The 26,634-nt window shown below is 36.4% G+C and overlaps 2 protein-coding genes and 1 long non-coding RNA gene across 9 annotated transcripts; 1 reads left to right on the plus strand and 2 right to left on the minus strand.

Annotated features, from left to right (window-relative positions):
• The first annotated feature begins 4,696 nt into the window (after positions 1–4,696).
• On the plus strand, positions 4,697–9,361 carry LOC110917106 (mitochondrial fission protein ELM1). 4 transcript variants are annotated; one of them, XM_022161725.2, is made up of 11 exons: positions 4,697–4,903; positions 4,997–5,114; positions 5,950–6,016; positions 6,117–6,213; positions 6,509–6,658; positions 6,765–6,891; positions 7,058–7,170; positions 7,254–7,317; positions 8,321–8,414; positions 8,489–8,597; positions 8,937–9,361. In XM_022161725.2, exons 1-11 carry the CDS (start codon positions 4,790–4,792, stop codon positions 9,036–9,038), a joined length of 1,155 nt encoding a protein of 384 aa, XP_022017417.1. In that variant the 5' UTR covers positions 4,697–4,789; the 3' UTR covers positions 9,039–9,361. The 4 variants fall into 4 exon arrangements, 3 of the variants coding, with proteins under 3 accessions (XP_022017417.1, XP_022017418.1, XP_022017419.1); XM_022161726.2 differs by having other exon boundaries at positions 4,711–4,899; XR_004883611.1 differs by having other exon boundaries at positions 4,764–4,903; positions 6,117–6,182.
• Positions 9,362–10,984: 1,623 nt separating this feature from the next.
• On the minus strand, positions 10,985–19,608 carry LOC110914978 (calcium permeable stress-gated cation channel 1). Of its 4 annotated transcripts, none has more exons than XM_022159594.2 (13): positions 19,444–19,608; positions 19,166–19,273; positions 18,462–18,791; positions 17,455–17,601; positions 16,813–16,948; positions 15,851–15,952; positions 15,607–15,726; positions 15,439–15,519; positions 15,005–15,345; positions 14,663–14,908; positions 13,581–13,905; positions 12,424–12,657; positions 10,985–11,484 (listed from the first exon to the last, which is right to left on the minus strand). In XM_022159594.2, exons 3-13 carry the CDS (start codon positions 18,773–18,775, stop codon positions 11,209–11,211), a joined length of 2,322 nt encoding a protein of 773 aa, XP_022015286.1. In that variant the 5' UTR covers positions 18,776–18,791; positions 19,166–19,273; positions 19,444–19,608; the 3' UTR covers positions 10,985–11,208. The 4 variants fall into 4 exon arrangements, with proteins under 4 accessions (XP_022015286.1, XP_035841076.1, XP_022015285.1 ...); XM_035985183.1 differs by having other exon boundaries at positions 18,462–18,806; positions 19,444–19,555; XM_022159593.2 differs by having other exon boundaries at positions 19,166–19,462.
• Positions 19,609–23,345: 3,737 nt separating this feature from the next.
• LOC110918202 lies at positions 23,346–24,757 on the minus strand. The gene is made up of 3 exons (XR_002581139.2): positions 24,629–24,757; positions 24,034–24,087; positions 23,346–23,526 (listed from the first exon to the last, which is right to left on the minus strand). It is a non-coding gene; the product is annotated as an uncharacterized LOC110918202 (long non-coding RNA).
• Between the last annotated feature and the right edge of the window lie 1,877 nt (positions 24,758–26,634).

Here is a 26,634-nt window from a genome sequence, read left to right on the forward strand (position 1 = left end):
GATCTTTGGGCTTGTCCCCAGTTATCCTTGGGCTTGTCCCCAGTTTTCGCCTGTAGCGCACGATGATCCTGGTATAGTTCACGTCTTTGGGACCAGTACTCGCTTTAGGGGCTGATAATTCCATTGTACTGGCTATACCTAGGATCCTACGTATAATGGTAGACGTACCATACATCCGTTCCTAAGGTTTCTAACGTTTTCACGTTAGCTAAGGTTTTGGCATTATCATGTCACTAAGTTTGGATAGTCGCCAGTAAGGGCCATACTCCAGTTCACCTATGATCTTTGGGCTCGTCCCCAGTTATCCTTTTGGGCTTGTCCCCAGTTATCCTTTTGGGCTTGTCCCCAGTTATCCTTTGGGCTTATCCCCAATTACTAACTTGTCCTTTATATTGGCTTAGTCCCAAGTTATATCCTATTTTCAGGTTTTCGAAGTTAAACAACTAAGGATCCTCAATCCTTATTATCTACTAAGGTTTTTCTTGTGGTTATCCTGATTATAGTGTTAAAGGTTAGGATCCTAACTTGGATCCTCAGGTATGATCCTTAACTGATTTGGTTTTATTCATTATTTATTTGAATAACCCCTGTACTTTGACAACTGAACCTATGATCCTTAAAATATACCACTTTTTTGGAAGATTTCGACTATAGGATATTTGATCCTGGATCATATCCTAAAATTCTTAAACATAATCCGCTTAACTTTTCTTACTCAGACAAATATAAATCAAAACAATTGAAAGTTTAAAGGATATATAAGGATAACATCACAAGATAAGCCAAAAGTTAAAGTTTTATTCACAAAATATTTAACCCCTTTAAAGTTGTCAAAATTACCAACCCACGTTTCTACCAGCAAAACGTGGCCCGTCCACATGGGTTGGCAAAGGGTGTCCATTGTTCATGCGGTCATAGCAGTGCAGGAAATAAAGGTCGGCAGGATAACAAGTGGCTTCATCCCCCAAAAAGAGGATCCCTCCACCACCTATTATCCTACCTATTGTCTAAAGGATCCTTGATCCTTACCCTAAAAACTATTGTTCGAAGTACATACCAACCATCAAACTATTCAAACAAACAACCACAAAAAAATTGGGCTCCGGCTAAGTCTCGAAGTTTCCATCATTGCCCAATCCTGCAGCTTAGACCTTCGCTGCACCATCACCACCGGCTCCACTTGCATCTCCACCTTGATCCTTGCCAGTGCCTCCACCCTCAAGCATCGGGATCTCCTCAGCCTCCTCATCATCCTCCAGTTCAGCCAGCCTAGCCTTCCAGCCTTCGACATCCCAGGTGCTCTTGTCAAAAGCAGGATCCTGAGCCTCCATAGCCATTTGCAGCTGGATCTTGTACATAGCTGTTGCGGCAGAGACCTTGGCATCCTGGGTGATCTCGTGCCTCTCATAGTCGAAGTTGATCAGCATCTTGGCGGCTTCCCCCTTGGTGGCCTGGAGCTCCTTCTCAAGATCAGCTATCTTGAGATCCTTCAACACAGCAACCTGTTGAAGGTCAGCAATCTGGCGATCCTGATCCTCAACGTGGCCAACATATGTCTCTATCTCGGCAAATTTCTGCAAGGAAGACAAGGAACAACATCAGAAACAAGTAACCCTCAAAACTAGCAGGATACACAAACAGGGACAGTGATCCTTACCTCGTTGAAGTAGTCCAGGAACTATTGGCGGAGCAAGGGCAGACCTTGCAGATCCTCGGCTTCAGAGGCCTTTCTCTTCTTGCCTCCTTTTCCTCTGACAGGCGCCTTGGGGACGGAAGCACTTGGGCTAGCAGGAGTCTTTCTCCTTGAATATTTGACATTAGTAAGATCATCGATGCCGAACTTCGAAGCAGACTTAGAGGATTTTCCAGCACCTACACAACCAAAACAAGATAAGTATCTTAATTTCATTTAACTCTCCTTAAATAATCACGCTTTAAATAAGGATACTTACTTGACATTGTGACAGAAGCAGAGGATACTTCCTGAGAATCCTGGGTGGTAATCTGGAAAGTTCTTATTTCAGGATCAAGCTTCTTGAAGGCCAAGAGTCTCTCTTTTGCAGCAGGAGTCAACCTAAGATGAGAAACGGATATAGCTGCACAATAAGGAAACAAAAGAATATCAGTGATCCTTATACTAAAGGATAAGCTCTACGGTGATCATTCCAGGATCCTCTATCCTACCATGGGTAGCCCACTTCTTGGGTAAATCCTTCCCATCAGGGATGGTATCTCTCCTCACAAAAAAGAACCGCCACTTCCAGTTAGTATCATTCTTGGTAGCCTTGAAGATCGGATGCTCCTCCCCAGGTCTACGTTTGAACAGATAACGATGGGAACCAAAGGTGGCCAGATCGTACAGCTCACCTAACTCGGCCATACCTAAGTCTATCCCCTCTTGCTCAATGATCCTCTCAAGGGTATACAAAACCCTCCAGATCATCGGCATAGCCTGGATATAAGATATGCCGGTCAAAGAGAAGAAGGCCTGGGTGAAGGCTGGAAAGGGATACGTGTAACCTATGGCAAACGGGGTCACAGGAAAGGCAACCCATGAATCGGAAGTGTGATCGCTCAGGGCACTAGGATCATAGGCTTTGAACACAGTATTTGCAGGAAAACAGCACCGAATCCTGTCAATCTGAGGATCAACGAAGATGCAGTGTTCTTTAGCAGAGTTCGTGATGATCCCTTGGCTCTTGAAGGGGCTTTCTTTCTGCTGATCCTTGGCAGGAGAATTCCGGAGCAACATTTTTTGAACGAAATAGATACGAAAAGAAAAACAGAGAAAACAAGAGAGAAGATGAAGGGAAATACCTGTTCAATCCTCTGGTTGCGGTTATAAAGGGAGAAGTTCTTGATTTTAAATGCAAACGATCCTATCCCTATCTCTATTTATAATCATGATTTGTGCAGGGCTGTCATCTCCGTGACGTCAGGAGTACAACGGATAGTTCGTTTACAACGGCTATATATCCGTTGAGTTAGTTACAGATAAGATCGGCAAAATATAACTCGTTAATATTATATAATTACTCCTTATATTTTGGGGGCAATTGTTAGGGCAGGATTTTTAATGACCTGTGATCCTTACATAATATCCTAACAGTGATCCTTGTTTCTGTGGCAGATAGTGATCCTCAGAAGAGCTTCAGGATCAGGATCATGGATCATCCTAAGGATCCTCATACTAACGATTGTTCTCTTTTGTTTCTTATGTTGTTTTGCAGGAATTACGAATTGGACCTGGTCTTGGCAACGTAATTAAGGAATCTTCCACGCTAATCTCGCACACGTATAACCGGAAATAGACATTGTGGAGAATATGGAAACTTAGCACAATTTACGGGCAATTAGTTAGGCTAAATTTACTTCTATTTTTAAAGGGGTAACGAGCTAGTAGTTAGGTGACTTGCCTAAAATTCGACCACACACGCTTATATAAATTGCACTCTTGAGCATTTGGAAAACACAACACATTTCTTACATGTACTAGCATACTACACCATAGTGATCCTTGTACCTAGCTCGTTACCATCCGCAGTTGTAAACATTGTTTGTTATATTGAAGTTTGGTGATCGGTAGTTTCCATCACCCGAGGTTTTTTATGCCGGAGGTCATTCATTGATCAAGGGCTTTTTCCTCGTATAAATCTTTGTGTCACTTGTGCAGTTTTCATTTAAGTGATCCTTATCTTTGTTCATCATACCAAGCATCATTCCCCGTTTACAAAGAGTTTGGTTGCATTATCCTTGTGTGATTTTTGACCAAAACAACCGCGGATATCATATACGAACAATGCTTCAATCAATTTGACCAGGAGGACAAGGCGCGCTTGGAACCAGTTGATTACCCGCTAACTGGTTTCTGAAACAAAGCCGTCTTTCCCCTGGGACAAATATCATTCCCGGTGTTACTCTCAGATGGAAGAAATTCAAGAACAGAAGAGGTCACATTCATGGTGTTACCAGCACACTCAAGACATGACATCCTCCTAGGAAGAGAATCCCAAGGAGACTTCAGTATGATATGCTCTGCACCACATTCAGCCGTTGGATTCCCAACGGAAACAGGCATAGCATTAATATACGCAAGCAAAGAAGTTTTAGCAACAAATGAGGTCAGGCCTACAAAAGCAAGTAAACCAGCGCCACGCGCAGAGGCAGAAAAATGGGTATTGAACAACGCATACCCAGAGCAAACAGTTACCCTAGGACCTGCGATGTCCGATTTAACGCGCGCGGCGCTCAAGAAGTTGTTACACGAGAACATGGACGTGTTTGCCTGGACACCAGCTGATATGGTAGGTGTTCCATGGCACATAGCAGAACACCGTTTAAACGTCTCAGACGAAGCAAAGCCAGTGGTACACGCCAAATGCCACCTGGGCGATATAAAGCACGACACCATGAAAGAGCAAGTACTGGAGTTGCTGAATGCGGGCATCATCAGAGAAGTCAGATACCAAACATGGGTGGCAAGCCCAGTGATGGTAAAGAAACCAAATGGCAGCTGGAGAATGTGTGTCGACTACAAAGATCTAAACAAGGCATGTCCGCGCGACTGCTACGCCTTACCAGACATAGACGAAAAAATCGCTCTCAAATCAAACGAGTAATATTCGAGCGAGCAGCGAGCGGTTTGGAAAGTCCTATACTTTAATGTTGAAACGCATATACGGGCGGGCGACCCGGTTCCGAACTCCACCCAGTCAAACGAACATACTGCAACTTAAACCCTAGTAAAACCTCCGCCCGATCTCACACACACACACACATACACACTGAAATGCACAGAACTGTAAGACGAGCTATAATAATCGGAAATGGGTTCGCCGGAGCCGAGAATCAATGTTATGGATTAATCCGAGCTTTAGGCCTATCTCATCGTCATTCTTTGTATGTAAGTGTTTATCATCATCTCTTCTGCCTGCTTACGAGCATCTACATTATTGTTGCTATAATTATATGGTGTGTGTTGTTATTGTTTGAACAGCGTGTTCGTAGACCCAAAGAGGGGATCAATAAGTGGCTTAATTGGGTCCCTCTTTCCACACACACAAGATTACATCGAATAAAAAGCCAACTGTTTGATCCACACTCCATAGTTTCTGGTAAATTACATCCGGCCTAGAAATAAGTCTGTTTAATAAAAGCGTCCTACCTCAAGCCTCACTTATCGACCTTGAGTTGGCTTGCGAGCCTAAACTAGTCTGTTCTTTGTATAATTTTAATTTCATAAATTATTTATTTATATTAGTTTCATATAATACTGAGCTTGAGCCTAAATGAGTTTGTTATTTATATAATTTTTATTTTTATATATTAATTGTTTGTTTAATAATTGTTATTATTATATATAAAATTACAATAAAAATAACTAAATAATGTGAGTTATATTAGATATTTGAATTATATAAATACATACAAAAAGTAATTATAAATTAGTCATGGTTTTAAAAAACGCTCAAGGCGCGCCTCGAGGCGAACGGCCAAAAAACGAGTCTGAGGCGCGACTCATGGGGTTTTTATTGTATGTGCGCCTCAGAGGGGCTGAGGCGCCAAGAAAGGCTGCGCCTCAGGGGATTTTGATAGTTGTTTTTGATATTTTTGACTTTTTGAGTCAATTTCATGCATTTCATGTCTTTTTTATGTGTGTTTTTGATGAATCCAATGATGAAATTAGTTAGTATTATTATTTTATAATATATCTAATTTTTATATTTATTAATATCGCCTCGGCCTTACGCCTCGTGAGGCAAAGGGAAAAAGTCTCGAAGCTCGTTTCCGTTCTTTTAAACCTTGAAATCAGTTCATAAAATAATAAATGAGCCGAACTGGAGCTCAACCTCTTGTAACTTAAACGTGCCGAGCTCGGGCTTGACTAGGCTCGGTACACCTCTAATTGCAGGGGAACCAAACTGATCTCTTCTGTTTATGGTGGCACAGATCAATCTGATATCTTAGAAGCTGATCCTGAGCTAATTGCATCCAAAGCTAGTGAGACTTTTGGGAAGTATGCTTTGTTTTTATCTCTCTTTAAAGTCCTACTAAAATTTATCATTAAAATTACATATGGATCCAAGTTGTTAATATTTGTTTTTTTTTAATCCTAGAGATGGTCCGTTATTGGTGGTTGCATCTGGCCGGGATACTATATCTGTTGCAAGTTCAGTTAAACGGTTAGCTCCGGACCATGTTTTTACTATTCAGGTTTGAGAGGGAATTGTTGGTTATTATGTTACTTTGATTCTTCGTAATATTTATTTTGTACAAGGTTTGACCTGACCCGCAGTATAATGAGATTTAATTAATTGTGGACCAAAATCAATGTCACTGATATCTTCTAATGATTACTGGAGACATGTAATTGTAACTGCTCAAGTATTATGTTATCGATCTTCTTTTTCCTATTATGCAGTTAAGTTCATTTGCTTATCATGCTATAGTTTGAACATTCAACACAATATAATCACAAATAACTTTTATTGTTCTATGATGGTTGTAGATACAACATCCGCGGTCACATTTGAGTAGGTTTGATTTGGTGATTAGTCCTCATCATGATTATTATCCGCTGACTCCCGAAGGAAAGAAACAAATTCCTTGGTTTCTTCGTGGCTGGATTACTCCTCGTCAACCTCCTCGAAAAAATGTGGTGGGTAACATCCTTTGTTGGTTTTTCTGGGATGATTATTTTCGGGCCAGGCCCAAGGCTTAAGCCCATTTGTGCACTTCTAATGTACTTATATATACAATCCTAGGTCTTAACACTCGGAGCCCTTCATCAAGTTGATTCAGATGCATTACGATGTGCAGCCTCAGCCTGGCATGATGAGCTGGCATCACTGTGTAAACCCTTGCTTGTGGTCAACATAGGAGGACCTATTCGTGAGTTTATTTCCAGATTTATAAAGTTGTTCCGATGTGTGATATGAAACTGATTTATATAATAATTTGACCATAATTGATAGAAAATAAGTGTCATTTTAAAGTTACAAATTACTAATATAGAATCACAAATTCCCTTTAGTTACCTAAATAATTTGTATAATAGGTCACTGCAGATATGGTGCTGACCTGGCCAAGCAATTAACAGCGTCATTGATGAATGTTATATCAACATGTGGGAGTGTTAGGATTTCGTTTTCCAGACGAACCCCCAAGCAGGTATGGATTGTTTCCACTATTAATTAATTAAATCACGATCAAATATAAAACCAAAAATATTATTCTGATGTTTAAACCAACAGGTATCTGAGATCTTGGTAGGGGAATTTCATAACCATCCTAAGGTTTATATTTGGGATGGCCAAGGTTAGTTCCCTAACTATATAGACGTTGTGATTTTGAACCATTTACAAGGGAAGGGTCGTGTGTTTATTTTTATCAGGTCGTAATATAAAAAATAGCGATAAAGGATACGATTCAAATAATCAAAGTCGTCTTACCTGGATTTTTAAGGCCTAAAATTTGCGAAATCATTTATTTTGTGACCGCTCTCAAAGCACTAGTTACCTATATATTAATTACCAAATATTTTCCTCCTCATATATTCACTATTCATTTTTCTTTGACTTTATGACTTTTTTTTACTCTTCAATTTTCTTTTACTTTTTATCTTTTACACTTTTAACCCTAATAGTTTTCATCTTTTACATAACCCCCATACTTTTCATCTTCTACATTTTTAACCCCATAGTTTTCATCTTTTACATAACCCCCATACTTTTCATAATTTCATCTTCTACACTTTTAACCCCATAGTTTTCATCTTTTACATACTTGTCATAAACATTTTCTATTTTAAACCCAACCCTTTTCCACTTTCAACTTTGGTCCCCTGTATTACATCTTTTACAAATTGGTCGACTTATGATTTATTCTAAATTTTGCAAGTTAACACGTTGCAACGCGCGCATGTGGTTCAACGTTTTTTCGTCTATTTTTTACGGTTTAGCCGCCTCTGTTAAAACTTGAGGGCCCTAAGCCGACTTGGGTATTCTTTTCTATGTTTTACTTATTCGATCTAATTTTTGCAAGTTAATAGTTAACACGTTACACGCCGTAACGTGCGTGCGTGATTCATCATTTTTACGTTTACTTTTTGTTCGGCTTAACGGTCCTACCGCAAAGCACAAGTGCTAGATACTAGTTTTTAAAACAAAAAAAAGTTTTGGACAAAAATTATTTGGCGTCACAACGACCCGACCTACACCATAATTACTCGTATTGACCCGTTGACCAACCCACCCATTTTGTCAGCTCTACCAAACAGGAATAGAAGATACTGACATGGTGAATACATGATACTGTGTAGATCCGAATCCACACATGGGGCATCTAGCATGGGCCGATGCTTTTGTGATTACTGCTGATTCAGTGAGCATGTTAAGTGAGGCTTGCAGTACCGGGTATGCATCTTCCGTTCGTTCAAAATCTTGGAATATAATCAATTATAATTATCATATACTTTTTAACATTCCAGAAAGCCTGTTTATGTAATTGGAGCTGAGAGGTGCACATGGAAGTTTGCGTACTTTCATAAATGTCTACAAGAAAGAGGGATGGTGCGACCTTTCACTGGCGAAGAGAATGTAAGTTTTTTTTCTATTTGCATACAATGAAACAGAATTTAATAGCACTTTACTAGCAAAGCAAAATACGTTAACCCTTGAAAAAGAATAAATTACACTTTTAGTCCCTGTGCTTATCTTAAAAATATGGATTTCATACGAAACGCACAATCAAATCCCTTCATTGTTAAAATTTAAGATTTCTGTTAAAATTAAACGAGGGGTCCAAGTTCCAAACCACCGAAACCGAGCCGTATAAGTCTCAAGCCTACCGAACCGGGATGTTTGATCGGTCTCAACTGTTTATGAACACTATTAAGTGGTAGCAAATAACCATATCTAAGGATTTATTACATACAGATAGCCAAAACATGGACCTATCCTCCCTTACAAGACACGAGGGAAGCAGCGGAGCATGTGATTCGAGCACTAGCCGAACGTGGCTGGAACTTGCAGCCTTAACGGGTCAGAACCAACGTCTTTCTTTTCTTTCTCCAGGCTCAAGTTCAAGGATCTTTAATCAGTTGACCTCATTACTAAGGATTGGGGAAGCAAGATGAACATATTGATGGTCAAACCTTTCTTTGACTGGGTTAATGGACCAGCGGCTAAAGTTTCGTATATTGATGAGATTATCTTGACCTGTTGATATTGGTTATTATGTTAGTGCAGGACATTTGAGAATTCAACATAAATTCTCTTTTACATGTTGCGGCTTGTATGGGCGTATTCTCTCAACAACTAGGGATTATTTTTATTATAATCAAATTTTGTTATGTGTAAAAGACTTGTTGGTTGTAACGTCGTAAATATCTCTGTCAAATATCAAATATTGTTTGTGTAGAGAAATGAGCATTTTGTGCGATAAAAATGCCCATGATCGAGCCTACATAATTTGTGCAGTGGGGGATTGTGTTCACGGTGTTGTCCCTGATGGTTTCATGTATGCAGTCTTTGATATGACCTAATGTTTCAATAACTCTACTTGGCTAGAACTGTAGTGATTCACTAGAACCCTCTTGAACTGGTTGGCTTAGATCCTTACAGAATACAACATGAGCGTTAGGGGGCTTCGATCCTTACAAAATGTTTTACGATAAAACATTTATCGTAAAACTTCAAATGTAGATGATCATATGGTACGAAATGTATTATATCTTTGGGATTATTGCTATCAAATATTCCACTTATAAAGCTTCGTGCTCCTCAAATGCCATCTCGACTTCACCTTCATTTTCACCGTTGCAGTAGAATTCACCTAATTTGACCTCTTTCCATCCGTCCTTCCTTTGTGCCCGTTTGCGAAGGCGTGTGCGTAACCATGGGGTTATGAAGCCAAACATAAGTTGAATACCGGTACCGGTTCTGATAATACCGATATCGATATTGATGTTTTTTCCAAATTGGTTCAGTTCGTCATGGTACTAAGACTTGTACAGCTTACGATACAAAGAAAAAAGTATATTTCTAATATAAATTTATACCAAAATGCTAGGGGAAAAAGGGTAAACACAATTGCATATTTATTTCTTAAAAGTTAACAAACATAAGTTATTAGAAAAAAAAAATCAAATTAAATAGGCCAAAAGCGTATATAACAAATGTTGGTTCCAGCTTCGATCCCATACCGAAGTTCATTTAAAATTGTTTCGATTCTTTAGTGTAGTGCTATAAGGCTAGAGGGTACGGTGACATCCCATCCTTGGAGGACCATCCGCCACGTAGGCGCCACGTCAAAGTCCTCACAAGGATGGTCACTAGAGGGTATGGGAGGATGATCCTACCCTACCATTTTTTTTATTTTTTTTTAATTTCTATGCCCTATGTACAAGTATTAAAGCCTAATGTACAAGTCCCTAACACAAACAAACAAACAAACAACAAAGGGGCCCACCATTGGAGACATCGCCACTGTCGGAACTTCGACGTTGAAGACGGGACGGGTTGGAGGACGAGGGGGGCGGGATGGGGTGGACGCCGGCGCCGGTGGAGGACGGCCCGTCCTTTTAGTCCATACCGTGCAGCCTAATACCAATGAAATAATCTCTGATAAATATCTCCATTTTCAAGAAAAATTATGCCGGATGATCGAGTTAAACCAAATAATCAAGTATTATAAAAAAAAAACTAAGGAACGAAAATTATCATAGATAAACCGAATTAGTAAAAAGTTAGAATTTTAAAGGGTGCATCGAAATTATTAGGGGTGAAAAGAAAATAAAAAATAATAGGTTTTCCCTACAAGTTTGAATTAAAGAAAAATAACTAAAAGTCAAAAACCGTAAAAAAAAAAAATCCTCTATTTGAAGCAACAAATAGGTAACAAATACTAAACGTCTAAACCCAGCATGAAAAAATGTCTACTTTCAGTTAAAACAGAAACAACAAATTTAACGAGAAATAAAAAAGGTGGGACAATCAAAATAAAACTTTTTGAAGCTTGCATGCATGCAAGACACAACGTAAGGTTATTTCAGTCGATTTACAAGCATTTCAAAATAAAACTCTTTATATAATTACATGCAACTCAAAAACATCTACAAATCCATGCTTTTGACACCTAAAAACCAAGAGCTTATATAATATCTGCTTAAATTTACAGAATTACCCTCCACATCCAAACTCTGTTCACTTATGGTCTATCCTTCTCTTGGATCTCCAGTAGGTTCGGTGATGAACCGTTGCTCATTTTGCTAGGGACAGGCGTGTTCCTACGCGACTGTCTCTTGGTCGGGACCAACACGTTATCCTTCGCCCACTTTTTATCACCGTCATCATCATCATCGTCGTCTTCCGAGTCGGATTCGGCTTCCTTGAAAATCGGAGGAAGGTATGCTTTGTCAAGGTACCCTTTTAGGTTTAGATTAGGCTCTCGTGCTCTTTCAAGCGTGTCTTTCATCATGGCCTCCTGTAAATTTTCAGATCATACGACGACTATTAATATTAACTAGTGGGTTACCACCTGCGCTCCGCAGCGGGTTTGAAACGTAGATAAAAATATCAAAGGTCTAAATTGTAACTATAATAAAGTGTAGAGGTAAATAATGAAAATTAAAAAAAAAGGAAACCTTATGAAAGTTGAGGGGCTAAGTGTGTCATTACCAAAGTTGCAGGGATAAAGTTGGTTGATGTTAACAAAAATTGTGATGCTAAACATGTCATTATTAAAGTTTAGGGGCAAAGTGTATCATTACCAAAGTTGAGGGGCCAAACACATCATTACGAAAGTTGAGGGTAGGGCTGTAAACGAACCGAACATGAACAGAGGGTTTACTATTTTAATTGTTAGGGTAATAAATTAAATAAAAGTTTAATAATATAAAAATTATAGATGAAATATGAAAGTACAAAAATATTCAATTAAAACACAAACATATGAACATAAACAAACGCAAATGAACGAACACCTTACCGAACGTTCATGAACACGTTCACGAACACCTTACCGAACGTTCACGAACACAATCGAACGAACGAGACCTCTGTTCATGTTCGTTCATTTAACTAATCGAACGAAATTTCTTGTTCATGTTCGTTCGTTTATTAAACGAACGGACATAAACGAACTTCCCGCCGAACGGTTCACAAACTGTTCGCTGAACGTTCGGTTCGTTTACGGCCCTAGTTGAGGGACCAAGTTGGTTGACATTGACAAAAGTTAAGAGGCTAAACATATTATTATTAAAGTTGAGGGGTTAAATATGTAATTACCAAAGTTGAGGGGCTAAGTATGTAATTACCAAAGTTGAGGGGTCAAAGTTGGTTGATGTTGACAAAAGTATATATAGAATAGAATGATGGTTATGAAAGGTAAGAGTCATTTTATAGGTAAAGAAAAAACAGGTACCTGTAACGGGTTTCGGATAAATGCAGGCTCGAACCGACCTTTACAGTACTTGTGGAAACCGATGGTCATAACTGGAAGTGCGAGAAGAAATGGAGTTGAAGATGCGGCTTCTTTTGTGCCTAACAATCCCATTAAAAGTAACTGTGATATTACAAGTGCCCCGATTATACGTCCATGAACATCTGGCCAAAATGCTGCGCTGCTTTCGTATTCTTGATTATAAACGTTTATAATCTGCATTCAACAATAAGTCAACATCGCGTTTCAAAAGTCGAAAAACAGATTATTTTTTCAAATTCAAGATTGTTCCGTTTGAGCAAGAAAGGACGTTTTACAGCTAATTGCTTTAAAATATTGAGACGATTAACAGGTACATTCTAATATGCATTTAAATAAAAAGTCAACATTTTGTATTTCAAAAGTCAAACAAGTTCATATTAAAGCTTCATACCGACAAGAATCATTTCATTTGTAGAGGAAAAAGAGCATTTCTACATTTAGTTACTTGAGAAGTACACGAAAGAAAATTTAGTAAAATGCCATTTTCATCCCTGAGGTTTGGCCAGTTTTACGACATTCGTCCGCAGGTTTGTTTTTCCGCTTCTGGATCCAAAAGGTATTTTCATCCGGCTCGTTAACTCCATCCGTTTTTCGCCGTTAAGTCAGGGGTATTTCTGTCTTTTTGTTAACTTAAAGGACAATTCAGTCCTTTTCAGGGGTATTCGGTCTTTCTACATAAAAAGTGAAAAAGACCGAATTGCCTTTCAAGTTAGCAAAAAAGACGGAAATACACCTGACTTAACGGAGAAAAATAGATGGAGTTAACGAGCCGCGGATGAAAATGGCAAGATTCAAACCTTTTGGATCCAGATGTGGAAAAACAAACCTTTGGGCCGAAAATGGCATTTTACTCGAAAATTTATAACTTGCATTCAACACAAAGAAACCATTTCTGGTTTTGTTATGTGTGAGGTACTGTAACACAATAACCCGCATTCAACGCAAAGTCAAACATTTTTATTTTAAAAAAGTCAAAAAGGTTAATCTTCCAACTTCAAGATTAACAACGACCGTTTCATTTGACTAACAAGAGAAACCATTTCTAAATTTAATTGCTTAAAAGTCGAATTTGAATTTGAAAGAGGTTTGAGTTTTACCTGATGACGATAAACAACATATGCAAGGGCGAAGAAGACCAGAATAAAGGGGGTTAAAAGTGGGGTGACCACAGCATATATAAGCCCGATTAAAAAATACAATTGTATTTGCGGTTCGCCTGTATCAAAACCAATGCTTCCAGGATCCATGGCTTCTTCTCTATCTTTTTCAGTTTTAACCAAGAAAAAGTTCTTCAAATGATAGATTATCAAAGGTTTTAATCTCAAAATCTCTCCAGCCGTACCACTCCAACCATCAACCATAATATACGTTATAAAAAATGTTGCTTTCATTGGGATAGCCACTCCAATTGTCGCGGGGAGACTAAGATAAAAACAAAAAAAATATTAAGAATCTGATGTTAATCAGGGGGGGGGAGGAGAAAACCGAACCGAAACCAAAAAAACCAATTTAACCGAATCGGCACAAAAAACCGAACCAAAAAAACTGAACCGAAATTTATGGTTCGGTTATGATTTTGCATATTACGAAACCGAAAAAAAACCGAACTGCACAAAAAACCAAAAAAAAAACCAAAATTTACGGTTCGGTTATGATATTGCATTTTATGAAAACCGAATAACCTAAAAGATCACATTTTTAATGTTTGTTATATATATTGATTTAGAAATTATTAGTTTTATTCTTGAATGTTTAAGTATTTATAATAAAAACATAAAAATGTTTATTTATCTTTGAAATGATTTATCCTTTGCCTACAAGAAATAACAAAATTTAACATAAAAATTAAATGATTTTCATAGTATTATGATAAAAATGTCTTAATAAAAACTTTGGAGAAACATAAAAATAGATTAGAGGTCACGTTGGTTTATTTGAACAATATTAATTAAAAAGATTAATTTAAAATGTTAAACATAATAACTTAAATGTAAACATCTAAGAAAGATTATTAAATCTGGGATTATACTTTTTATTTTTGAATCTTATGTAATTTTGTTTCAAAAACCGAACCGAAACATTGCTAAAACCGAAAACACCCGAAACTGAACGATTTTCAATAACCGAAAACCGAACTGCGCACACCCCTAGTTTTGTTAATGAAAAATTAGAAACATACTCGTTTACGGATTTCTTTAGGAATGTTTGTAGCTGTTCTAACACGGTTCCGGTAATCACACTCGCTAAAAACACGTTGAAGAAGTTGAAAAGATAATATCTTGATGCAGATCTTCGTTCAAGCCTCGAAATACTCAAAAAACCCTCAAATTTCGACATGATCATTAAGATTGTCGGTAGAAGGATTAGAAAGATCTTTAACGCAATCCCGGGTAGAAAACCTTGTATAAATGCTTTGATAGGTTTTCTGCATAGCATTTTTATTATACATTAGATCTTTGGTATAGAACAAAAAAAAAAAAAAAAAAAAAAAAAAAAAAAAAAGATAATAAGAAAAACTTACATTTCAATTATAGGCTTAAGAAAAGATGCAGTCTTCTCCAAACCTTCGATGTTCGCAAGCGATTGCACAAACGCGACGGGAATGATGAAGAAAAAAGTGAGAAAGAAAAACGCAACCGACATTAAAAGCCTTCTAACAGTCAATGAAACATAAGGAATCGCTAAATTTGGCCAGTAAACGTCTCGTGGTTCTGGGGCCCACTCGGTCAACCAGAGGGTCGGGTTTCTCGCCTGTTGTGTTTGTGCGCAAACCGCAGCTCCCCAACGTGTCTTAAACGATACAAATGCTGCAGGCATTATAGCTTTCGGGTTGTTTCTAACGTTATCCTTTTCTTCAGCTATCTGTATTACAAATTAACCAAAAAATGTCTTAACATGTAGTGAAATAATCAACTTTAATTAATCGAAGTTTGCAAAGATGAGATCGTTAATTACTTCATTTGAGAGTTTCTCGATTTCCGCTATGTGATGTTCGATAGCATCCACTTTCTCTCCCCAAAGTCCAAGAAAACCAGTCTGTAGAAGCCGGAAAAAGAAAATATATATAACAAATAAACAAATATATAAATATAATATATCGTCTAAACAACTAAACAAGTGTACCTTCATCATGGGTCGTTTTGATTGATTTCTTTCATATTTATTCTGGTAATAAACTAGCCAGTTTTGCTTACTTTTCTTCTCTTCAACCAATTTTGCAAGCTTGTTTGCATTTAGTACAACCTGCAAATAAATAATATGATTATAAAAAACCACATTAATATGATTATCATTATTTAGAAGAGATTTAGATAGTTGGCTAAAAGTCACAAACATTATATTTATTTATAATTTATATTATTTTTACCTGATGAGTTAGATAGTGATCGGGATGGTTAACTAGAAAGAAATGCTCAACGGCCTCACTAACGGATTCATCGGCATCTGGTGGCACATTCTTCACAAGAACCTGTGAACAAAACAATTTTAAATATAATGGTTTTAGTTTTGAAAAACTAGTATACAAAGATTTAAAATAAAACGATATAAAATTAATAGTAATAATAATAACAAAAATAAGAATGCAAAATAAGAATGTTGTTGCTTGTGTGTATGTGGCTTTGATGAGATGATTCAACTTATATAAAGATTTAAAATAAAACAATGAAAGATGATAATATTAATAATAATAATAAACAATAAAAATAATAACAAAAACAGAAATAAGAATGTTGTTGCTTGTGTGTATGTGGCTAAGCTGCAAACAAACCATACGAACACGAACAAGACCATGTTCGTGTTCGTTTGTTAAGGAAATCTATGTGTTCACGAATTGTTCATGAACACTTACCGAATGACATTTTTTGTTCGTGTTCATTTGTTAAGGAAATGAACGTGTTCGTGTTCATGCTCATTTGTTCATCTTAGGCAACGAACGCAAACGAATCTTCATGAACACAAATGAAAACAAACGAACACAAACAAGCGTTCATGAACATAATAGTTAATACACTGATACTTATTAAATATTTTATTTGTTGGAAGTTTGAAGCATTTAAAAACAATAAAAAAAGTTAAAACACTAATGAACTATCGAACACAAACGAACATAAGCGAATACGTTACCGAACGTTCACGAACATAAATGAAAGAACGCGGCCTCTGTTCATGTTCGTTCATTTAACTAAACGAACGAAATTTCTTCGTGCATGTTCATTTATTAAACGAACGAACACAAACGAACTTCCCGCCGAATGGTTCACGGACTGTTCGCTGAACGTTCAGTTCGTTTGCATCCCTATGTGGCTTTGATGCAATGATTCAACTTACTGTAAATTGATCAGGGCGACGTTTTTCTGATTGAAGAAAATGTAACCGCATCTTTGCAACCGTCTCATATTCCCTCTTCAAAGCAAAACATGTCCAAAATGTAACAGCATATGCCATTACTACATGTGCATAAAACCTGCAATCATACAATAAGGAACTCAAAATTGCATTCGGAAACCATAGAAGATAAAAGACTATGATAGAGTTAATAGCCAAAATGGTCCCTGAGGTTTGCTCACTTTTGCCACTTTAGTCCAAAATCCAAAATTTTTAAATCTGGGTCCCTGAGGTTTGCATTTTGTTGCCATTTTAGTCCAAATTTCAAAAACTCCATTTTTTGACTGTTGCAACCAGCCTATTTTGTCCTTTTGTGCAGGGGTATTTTGGTCATTTTTATGAGTTATTATAACAAACTCAGATCACACCCAGAATACCCCTGTGCAAAAGGACAAAATAGGCTGGTTGCAACAGTCAAAAAAGAGGGTTTTTGAAATTTGGACTAAAATGGCAACAAAATGCAAACCTCATGGACCCAGATTTAAAAATTTTGGATTTTGGACTAAAGTGGCAAAAGTGAGCAAACCTCAGGGACCATTTTGGCTATTAACTCACTATGATATATATACACATTAATTCACATGCCTGTGAGAGCCTTGTGGAATGTTTGATATGGAAAGCTTATCGATATCACTGTAAGTTGCTTTTGAGAGCTCGAGCCAATTGTTCGTCCAGTTAACCGGGACCAAAATGGCCCACGTGAGGAAGAGTATGGGTATAAATATTTTTAACCTGCATACATTAAATAATAGAATATTGAATAATATGATATAATAACAAGATAAGCTTTCATTTAGCACACAATCGCCTTTAATCACATTCAAATAGCCGAAAAAGAATGGACTCCGGTTTCATAAAGCAAAAATGAAGCATTAGTCCCGTTTATTTAATTTGATACATTTGTGTTATATATTTCTCAAGTTGGTCAAAAGGGTCAAAATAAAAAAAAAAAATAGATAAAAAAAACAGGTCAATTTTTTACCATTTTTTATTAAAATATTGTTATGTAAATTGGTTGTTAACCATAGCACTTAAAGCTATGTTTGTGGAAACCATTTTAATATATAAATACGTGAATTCCTAACAATTCATAAACATTGACAAAAGATGGTATCAGCCATCAAAGCAGAATGCAGTCACATTGTATGAACACAAAGTGCCATTTGGTGGTCAATTTATAACAATTAGTCAACTAAAAGACCCCAAATTTTAGGGGGTGTTTGTTTTACAGGATTTGTTTAAACTGGGATATGAAATTTAAGGGATAACAAGCCAAACATGATTACAATTCCTTTTGACATATTCTTATAGCATCAAATTCTAATTCCTTTTACACATTCTAATTCTTATTCCAGAATATCACCACACACACAAAAAAAAAAAAAAAAAAAAAAAAAAAAAAAAAAAAAACATAAATTATTAATTATTAATCAACAATAAAACAAAATAGGTGTTCTTCTTGTGGGATGCTAAAAAAAATAAGGCTCCATCAAGCCACTAATCTTAAAATATACAAAACCAATCATAATACCAAAAATAATAATAATATTACTAAATTAGCTAAACAAATAAACAGGAGCAAAGTAGCATACCCTAGCAAGTAAATCCTCAAATAGACTGCAGAATCCAATCCAGCATGATCAATGAGCTCCAGTTCCGGCATCTTTAGCGCATCCGGCATCCAATTAAGGAACCGTAAATACGATCGATAATCCAAATTCACAAACTTGCTTGCAAATGCCCCAGATGTTGTAGGGCTTGTTCTTAACCCCTTAAGATACCATTTTGGAAAATAAACTCTATCATTAAAAGGTTGCAGCCTCAAAATAGCAAAAGCTATCAAGAAAATAAAAGCAGTTATTATATTAATAGCTGCTGCAAGCCCAATATCCCCTAGTGTAGCCATATCCCTTCAGATCTTCCTGTTCAACAACACACTATAAAATCATCAAATCACTTCTGGGTATATCAAGAAACTTATAATTCTTGATAATATATTCATAATTACAGATCTTTTTTCAATAAAGTTTGTTGATTTATAAAGAAAGAACCTAAATCTTGAAGCTTTGCTGCAAATCAATGTACAGTAGAGAAATAATAAAAAAAAAAAATCCCACCTTTTTGTTTCAAGATTTAAAGAAAGATTAAATTCTTAAGAAATAATAATAAATCAAGCAAAGATATTCAAAGGGGTCACCTAATATTACCTATAATAGACTTATTCAAACAAATTTCAACAAAAAGTAAATTACTTTAATAAAAAAAATATAAACACCAAATCAAGAAACAACTTTACCCTTTTAAGCAAAATCCCAGAATACTCTTGAAAATAACAGAATTGGTTTAATAAACTTGAATCAAAGGCAAGAAGAACATTCCTTCCTGATATTTGTGAGCAGAAAATCTGCATAAACACATGCTTAATAGGTAAACAAAATAACAAAAAAAAGTTGATTATTTGTGACAGTGCGTTTGCTATGAGTGAGAGATATTTTGGATGAACTGAAAGAGACGAAAAGGAAGATGAAATAAGGAATGGACAGTAGATGAAGGTGTGTGAATAATGATGCTTACGTTTTGTTCATCTATCTACAGAAATAAATACAGAGGGGTGATGGGAGTTGTCTCTTTGTTGATATTATATTGTATCCGTATTAAAAAAGACAATCAAAACGTTATCGGTGTGAAGAGTTTTGTTATATACACCCTTGGTGTTTGGTGTAGTGTTATTTAACATCCTTGTAAAATGATTTTTACTTTTGTTTTTGTATTTCTGAGTGGCGAAAGGTGTCGTGTTATTGATAATCATGGACTAGTAAGAAACTAGACGGCGATATAAAGTACATGGTTAGTGGCGGGCCCAGGAAATATTTTCAAGGGGTGCGAACGGGGGTTTAACCAAATTTTTAAATGGCGCGATCGGAATTTTACCCTATAAAATACACTAAAATTATTTTCTTCAAGGGGTGCGCCCGTCCACTCAGACCTCTCTACCTAGGTCCGCCCCTGTACATGGTTATATATTATAGTTATCAAATTGCATCAAATTTTTCCCACGTGTTGTTTCAACCTATTTTGGCTCGTCGTATGCTTAATCGAGGAGATTGATGTGAGTATCTGACTTTGATCAATTCCGTATTTATCTTTGAGCATATTTTCATAGTATTAAGTACTTTGTCATTTCTTGGTCTCCAAATAAACCGCAAAGTTGTTAAAACAATTGCTTTATGACTTATGTGATTTCTTTGAATATACGGTGGTTATGTTCTCCAATAACCTCGTTACTAAAAACAATTGCCTTATGACTTATGTGATTTCTTTGAATATACGGTGGTTATGTTCTCCAATAACCTCGTTACTAAAGTTGCCCCCCTTTGTGGGATTTTGCACCATAAGGCAATTTGTCTTCAAATGTCACGAGTTACTTCATAGTTATCAAAAAAGATGATCTAACTCTTCTCGAAACTTGTCATGTAAAACACAAGACTTTGATGAGATGTCCATATTTCTTCTCGATAAATATATTGTGGGAGTTTATTTAGTATTACTCTTCAAGCAAAGAAGTTTACTTTGATTGAAATCCATTTATTCCATTCAAAAAATGATTTTTAAACAATTTAATCATGCCCTTAATTTTACACCATTCGTTCATGTAGGCATGGGAGGCTTTGATGGTGTATGGGGAGGACCTCCGCACAAGGCCCACGATTTCGAGGAGCATGCGATTTAAAAAAAAAAATCCGATACGTATATGTTATTTTTTTTTAAATAGTAAACACATAACACTTTCAATATAGGCCCATTTACAAATAATTTTTTATGGTTTAGAATTTAGCCCACTTGGAATTATGTTTATTAAGCCCAATACTGATTTGATCTTTTTTAAATAATAACAAAACATAACAGAAGGACACATTTTTTCAATCTCGAATAGGGTACGTGAATTATTAGAGACGCCTCTGCATTTAGGACTCGAAACTTCAACCTCATGGGAAGGGACACAATTATACATGCCTTGATACCACTATAGACCAAAGGCCCTTGATGTAAAATGATAAATTCTACAATAATTTGTGTTTTTTGAGATTATCTATAAAGGTCAATTAAATGAACTAAACGTTTCGGTCAGTGAATGTAAAGAAATTGTTGGACTTTATAACCTTGTATCAACACATACTAATGTTTTTTTAGATTATTTAACTTTTAGAGATTTCGTTATCTTTTTTTCCTCCTCCATCTTCATCTCCAAAACACAAATATTTTACTATAGTGAATCTCTCTTTTTATGTAGAGATTCACATTTCCCAATTTTAGAGATAGTACCTCAAGCATTTCCATCAAGACGCTAGCTCTGAATTGGTCAGATGTCGAGTGTGTTTGGTTCACTTGAAAGACACATCTTAATGGTTTAAAGAATCTTTTAATGGGTAAGTTTTAGAAACACGCTAATCGATTTAGAAAGAGACACCGGTTAATTTTCTTACAGACCTGGCGTAAGGGAGGTCCACCCTACGCCCGGCTAATCTGCTAGTTTTTGGTTGGGAGGGCGGGAAACATGCTTGTGTCGATCTCACAGGTGTATCCCCAGCCGAGTTCCGGGAAAATGGGTTTGTGGCGAGGCAAGCGGTACTGAAAGCAGAGTCAAAGAAGTTGGAAAAGCACGAGAAAGCTTGTGAAGATAATCAACATGCCCACTAGCGGAGGATAGTGTAAAGTGGGGGGTGCACCCGCCCCCCCCCCCCCCCCCCCGAATGCTTCGGTTAAAATTTTCTATTTTTCGTCCGGATATTTTAAAATTATATAGGATTATCCCCCCAATTATTTTTCCTAAATATTTATACAATATATAAATCGGGTCACATGATTTTACGCCCCCTCGGAACTTTTGGTCAAGCTCCGCCACTGAACATGCCTTTGTCCCCCTGGCATTTGACACGTTCGACTCCTTCGCGCTAAAGGCGGTTCGGTTCTTGGCTAGAGTTCAGCGTGTGGTCCACAGCAACTTTTCGACCCTCAGGGGCGAGGCTTTGTTTTTAGTAGATTAGGGTTTTCTATTCAGAAGGGGATGGCGGCGCAGTTTGTTGCTCGTCTACGTGCCATCCTTATGTAATTTGTCTTGGTGATTGGAATGAAACAGTTATTTATAGAACATGAAAAAAAAAATAGATGCTACCTCTTAATCGGTCAGGACTCTTAATAACTCAGCACAAGGTTATTTAAACAGCCCCAAAATGTTCAAATGAAAACCATGGGCGGACCTATATTATGGGGTGGGTGGGCGGACCTATATCATGACTCTTCAAACGTGTTACACAAAAAACACGTGATATGAAGAGGTGAAATATGAAATGTGATGTTAGATTAAGATAACTCTGTATAATTGGGTTTTATTTTATTTAATATTAAGAAAGCAAATAAAACCACCACCCCGAAGCCTGCTAGGAGCCCCTCGTCGGCACCCTAGCGGCCAGTGTGTGGCGATGTTCCGCTCCCCACCGGCCGACGTGACTTCTCCACGCCCCAGTACACACATCCTATGAACCAAATACTAGAAGGGTTGATATAGAAAATTAGTGTAACTACAAGCCTCAAAATGCAAATTCAACATAAATACTTTAACGTTTTTATCTCACTGACCGACCATGTGTCTCAACGGCTACTCGATACAGTCAACCAACCTCAATGTCACCACCTAAAATATCGCGTGTATGTCACGTCATATCGGATATGCACATGTGTTATGTCATGGAGTATAGCAAGTGGCAGAATTTCATCAGTATTATATGCTTTCTAAAATATTAAAAAATAAAATATGAGGAGGTGAACATCACGCGCGATTGGGAGAGAGCCACTCCGTTTAGCCTCCGATCAGCGGTGAGGTCGCGTTAAGCCCGTGTCGGCGTGTAGCGGTGCCACCTTTATGTCTCCACATATTTTATAAATAATATCACTAGTGAGATGAGTGACTATGAAATAAAAAGTTTATTTTGGTTAGTAATGATAGAAAACAATAAGATTATGATATGTGACAAAATTTAAAATAAAGAGGAAAGGTATTTTTAAGTGTTTTCTGGCTATTGCGTTTTAGAAATAAGACATTTCTTTATGTTTTTTGTGCATTGCGATTTAGGTAAAACACATTTTTTTACGTATTTTCAGTCCATTGCGTTTTAGAAAGTACACTTTCTTTTGTGTTTTTAGGCTATTGCGTTTTAGAAATAAGGCATTTCTTTGTGTTTTCTAGCCATTGCGTTTTACAAATAATACATTTCTTTGTGTTTGTAACGCCCACTTTTTCACATTCGAAAATAATAAAAATGACATGCTAATTTTTACAAAAATTGGGCATGACCCGTTCGTACTATAAACAATTTCCCTGCTTTTAACAAAAATCAATCAAATGAACTTCTACGACACTTTTTCAAAAGAAATAAAAGTTATGATCATACAAAACTTAACACAAGGGTTATGTCCGAACTACCCAAAAGGTTTTAAAAAAAAATACAAATTACTTACGAACATCCTAAAACATAAGTTTTACATTTACATTACAAAAATTATTTTGACCTATTACAAAAGATAACTTGAACCGGAAGCGCAAAAGGCGATTTAGTGTGTGTTCGATCCGAGCTTGCCGTCGTCAAATATGGGATTTACCTAACATGCATAACACCAAACATTCATTAGTTTAATTTGCTAAAAAAACAATTTAGGCTTTTATTTTCTTATCATGGTTTTACCCGTTAATCAATTCCATCACTTGTTAACATTAACGTTGTAATCATCCTTTCCTTGCAAGCGCATATTTTCTTTACATCCATTCATCCTTAGTAGTTACGTATCAAAATCATTCAATGCATAGACCTTTCAACCCATCCGAAATGGGTTGATTCTTACCATACATTACTAACTTACATTTCTCATTTTGACCCGTTATCGACGAGTCCTTACTTTAACTAACTTGATATCATACAATTCAACATTTCTGACCCGTTTAAAACGAAGCATTCACATCCGTCACTACATCATTACTTAAACATTTCTCACGATTTTACATGTCGATTTCATTCGTGATCAATAATGCGAATTTACCCTAAAATTTAAATACCAAAATTTACCATTCATACATCTACATGTAAAGTAAACAAGTTCATATGAACTTACCTTTACTTTGCGACACTTGCGATCCGGATTGGCTCGTACCTTCTTCCTTCACTCCTACAAGTTACATATTCAACATTCTTTTAATCTCACGCTTTTTATTTCATATTTACATTTACCTAGTGAGTTACTAACTCATCATTTCACCAATCCCATTCATTTTTCATCATATGCATATGAAATTACATAATAGACAATACTCAAGCATTTCATCAAACACATGGCGTGCATAACATTAAATAAAGCATAATGTACAAGTATCATATGCACATCTTCACTAGTTCATATCAAGATTATCTAATTCATCAAATTTTCATACAATCATTCATTCATAATCAAATTTCATCCAACAAATACTCATAGTAAGTAACTTTATACATGATTATGACACCAATTTGCACATAATTCATCTCTACACTACACAATGGCTCTAGCTTAAGTAGGTTTCCACTTTTAATCATCAATTCATCCAAATTTCAAGCATAAATCACGTTCTATGGTAAGGTCCTAACTCAAAATTACCACAATCTTCATATGAACTCATGATTGGGTCAAAACCCACTTCCTACAAATCACCATATCAGAAATTTCGACTTACCACATGAAAGGAAAGCTTAGATGATCTCAATTCAGGTTCATGCACAAGTAAATTCTTGATTATCTTCTTCAATTTTATGGATTACAGGAATTAGGGTAAAAGGGTTTTTCTTCCCCTCTGTCTCTCGATCGCACCATACCCCCACCTCCTGATTCCTTTTTTTTTTTTTTTGAAGTGTTTATTTCATAATTTTCACATTCAGCCCCTTTTCTTTTAAAACATGCCATATTCTTTCTTTTCTTATTAACTAGGTTACCTTTCCTTTGGTTAACTTAGTTACATACATATATTTTAAACTTACTATCATTTTCTTACGGTGTCGTTTAATAGTTACCGTTTTCTGTTATTTAGCATCACGAATATAATATTATTTTATAACATACGAAATTTGGGGTGTTACAGTGTTTTTGATGCATTGCGTTTAAAAAAAAGGTCATTTTTTACGTTTTTTTTTCATTGCGTTTTACGCAACTGGGTTTTCGAAAAAAACTTTCGAAAATATAGCAATACTATACTCGTTTTAAATATAAAAAACGCTCGTTTTTTTGGTGCAATTTTTATAAAAAAAAATAATGTCGTATGAAAAAAGTTATTAACGTTTAAAAAATTGGGGGGGGGGGACTTGGAGGAGAGAGAAACTATTGTCCTGGGTTGACTAGAATACCCTTACACAAACCCACGCGTCTCTTTTTTTCTCTTCAATTTCACTCATTTAATCTTAGTCCTTGATTAAATCAATTGATGGTCAAGATTACTTTCTGGCCTTCCTAGCCAAAAAAACTTACTATTATATCCTAACCCTATAACTATATGTAACAACATACTTATATTAAACTTTCAATTCAATAAAGTATATATCATTTTGCAATATTTCTACAAAATTAACTATGACGTTTCTTGAGTCCAACCCGATTAATAAACCAGTAAGGCATAGTGATCGGTAGTTATGAAAACTTTCGATAAAAAGTACATGGCATCTTATATTATTATTCATGTTGTGATTGTTATTGCTATTATTATCGTTAGAATAAACTGCAATATGCGTTTTTGAAGAAAGGGCCCGGTGTCATGTTGCATGTAACACTTCGTAAAATCATACCCAATAAAATAAAGACACGTGTCATGTAAGATAAACATGTCAGGAAACCGGATCAATCAAAAGGTGTATGGTAGGGTTTAAAAGTGTCGACATGTTAATTAATACCTCTGAGCGGCCTGATTATAAATCTCAAACCTTAATATATAAACATCTGATTTATACGAATTGCAGATCCGGTTATCCTTAGTAGTAATTAATTAAAACCTCAAGGAAATGAATGTTATGAGCGTTTATTACAAAATCATGTTCAAGACTCTTCCACAAGAATCCAAGATGGCTATTGTGCATGGCAACACATGCAGAGACATGCAAAGTCTGATTTCATGGTCCCTACACTGAAAAGAAAGCATGAGATTCGGAATTACAAAGTTGCATGGTCAAAACTTTAAAGTTTACAAATTTTGTCTTCTGATGAAGGCTTACGGACCGCAAAGGTAGACCCTTACGGTCCGTAAGGGAGCGGACCTGGGCGATGGTTTTTGAAAAGCGGTTATAGACCGCAAAGCCTAAGGCTTACGGTCCGTAAGACATGTAACTGGGCAGAATTTTGGACAGATGCCTGTTATCAAGTTACACCACCTTATATGAGTGGTTTTCGAAAATCAAGGATCTTGCAACTGGTTTTTAGGATTATAGGGACACCTGGGAACATCTCATGACAATTGTAGAGTTGTTTGGCATGATCCTATGAGATCAAAGTCCATATATATAGAGGTTCACTTGCAAACATTTGAGCACAACATTTGAAACTTCATTCTAAGGATTTCTGGAGCTCTCTGGTCAGCAAACAAGCTTTCTTAGGATCCATAATCGTGCTTAGGACCTTGGTAAGTGTCCTTAACCTCTCTTAATTCAGTTGTATTAGTTTAATGGCCTAAAGTCAAACCCATCGTAATTAAGGTTTGAC

This window comes from Helianthus annuus, chromosome 16 (assembly GCF_002127325.2).
Source record: "Helianthus annuus cultivar XRQ/B chromosome 16, HanXRQr2.0-SUNRISE, whole genome shotgun sequence".
Taxonomy (NCBI): domain Eukaryota; kingdom Viridiplantae; phylum Streptophyta; class Magnoliopsida; order Asterales; family Asteraceae; genus Helianthus; species Helianthus annuus.

Excerpts from the sequence above, each read along its gene's own strand:
- LOC110917106 (XM_022161725.2), top strand. The coding sequence starts at position 4,790 with ATGCACAGAACTGTAAGACGAGCTATAATAATCGGAAATGGGTTCGCC. Across the intron at positions 6,017-6,116 it reads GCTAGTGAGACTTTTGGGAA|AGATGGTCCGTTATTGGTGG; the intron begins GTATGCTTTGTT and ends TTTTAATCCTAG. Across the intron at positions 7,318-8,320 it reads TTATATTTGGGATGGCCAAG|ATCCGAATCCACACATGGGG; the intron begins GTTAGTTCCCTA and ends GATACTGTGTAG.
- LOC110914978 (XM_022159594.2), bottom strand. The coding sequence starts at position 18,775 with ATGGCTACACTAGGGGATATTGGGCTTGCAGCAGCTATTAATATAATA. Across the intron at positions 15,727-15,850 it reads ATCACTATCTAACTCATCAG|GTTGTACTAAATGCAAACAA; the intron begins GTAAAAATAATA and ends ATTTATTTGCAG. Across the intron at positions 12,658-13,580 it reads ATGTTGTTTATCGTCATCAG|ATTATAAACGTTTATAATCA; the intron begins GTAAAACTCAAA and ends TGTTGAATGCAG.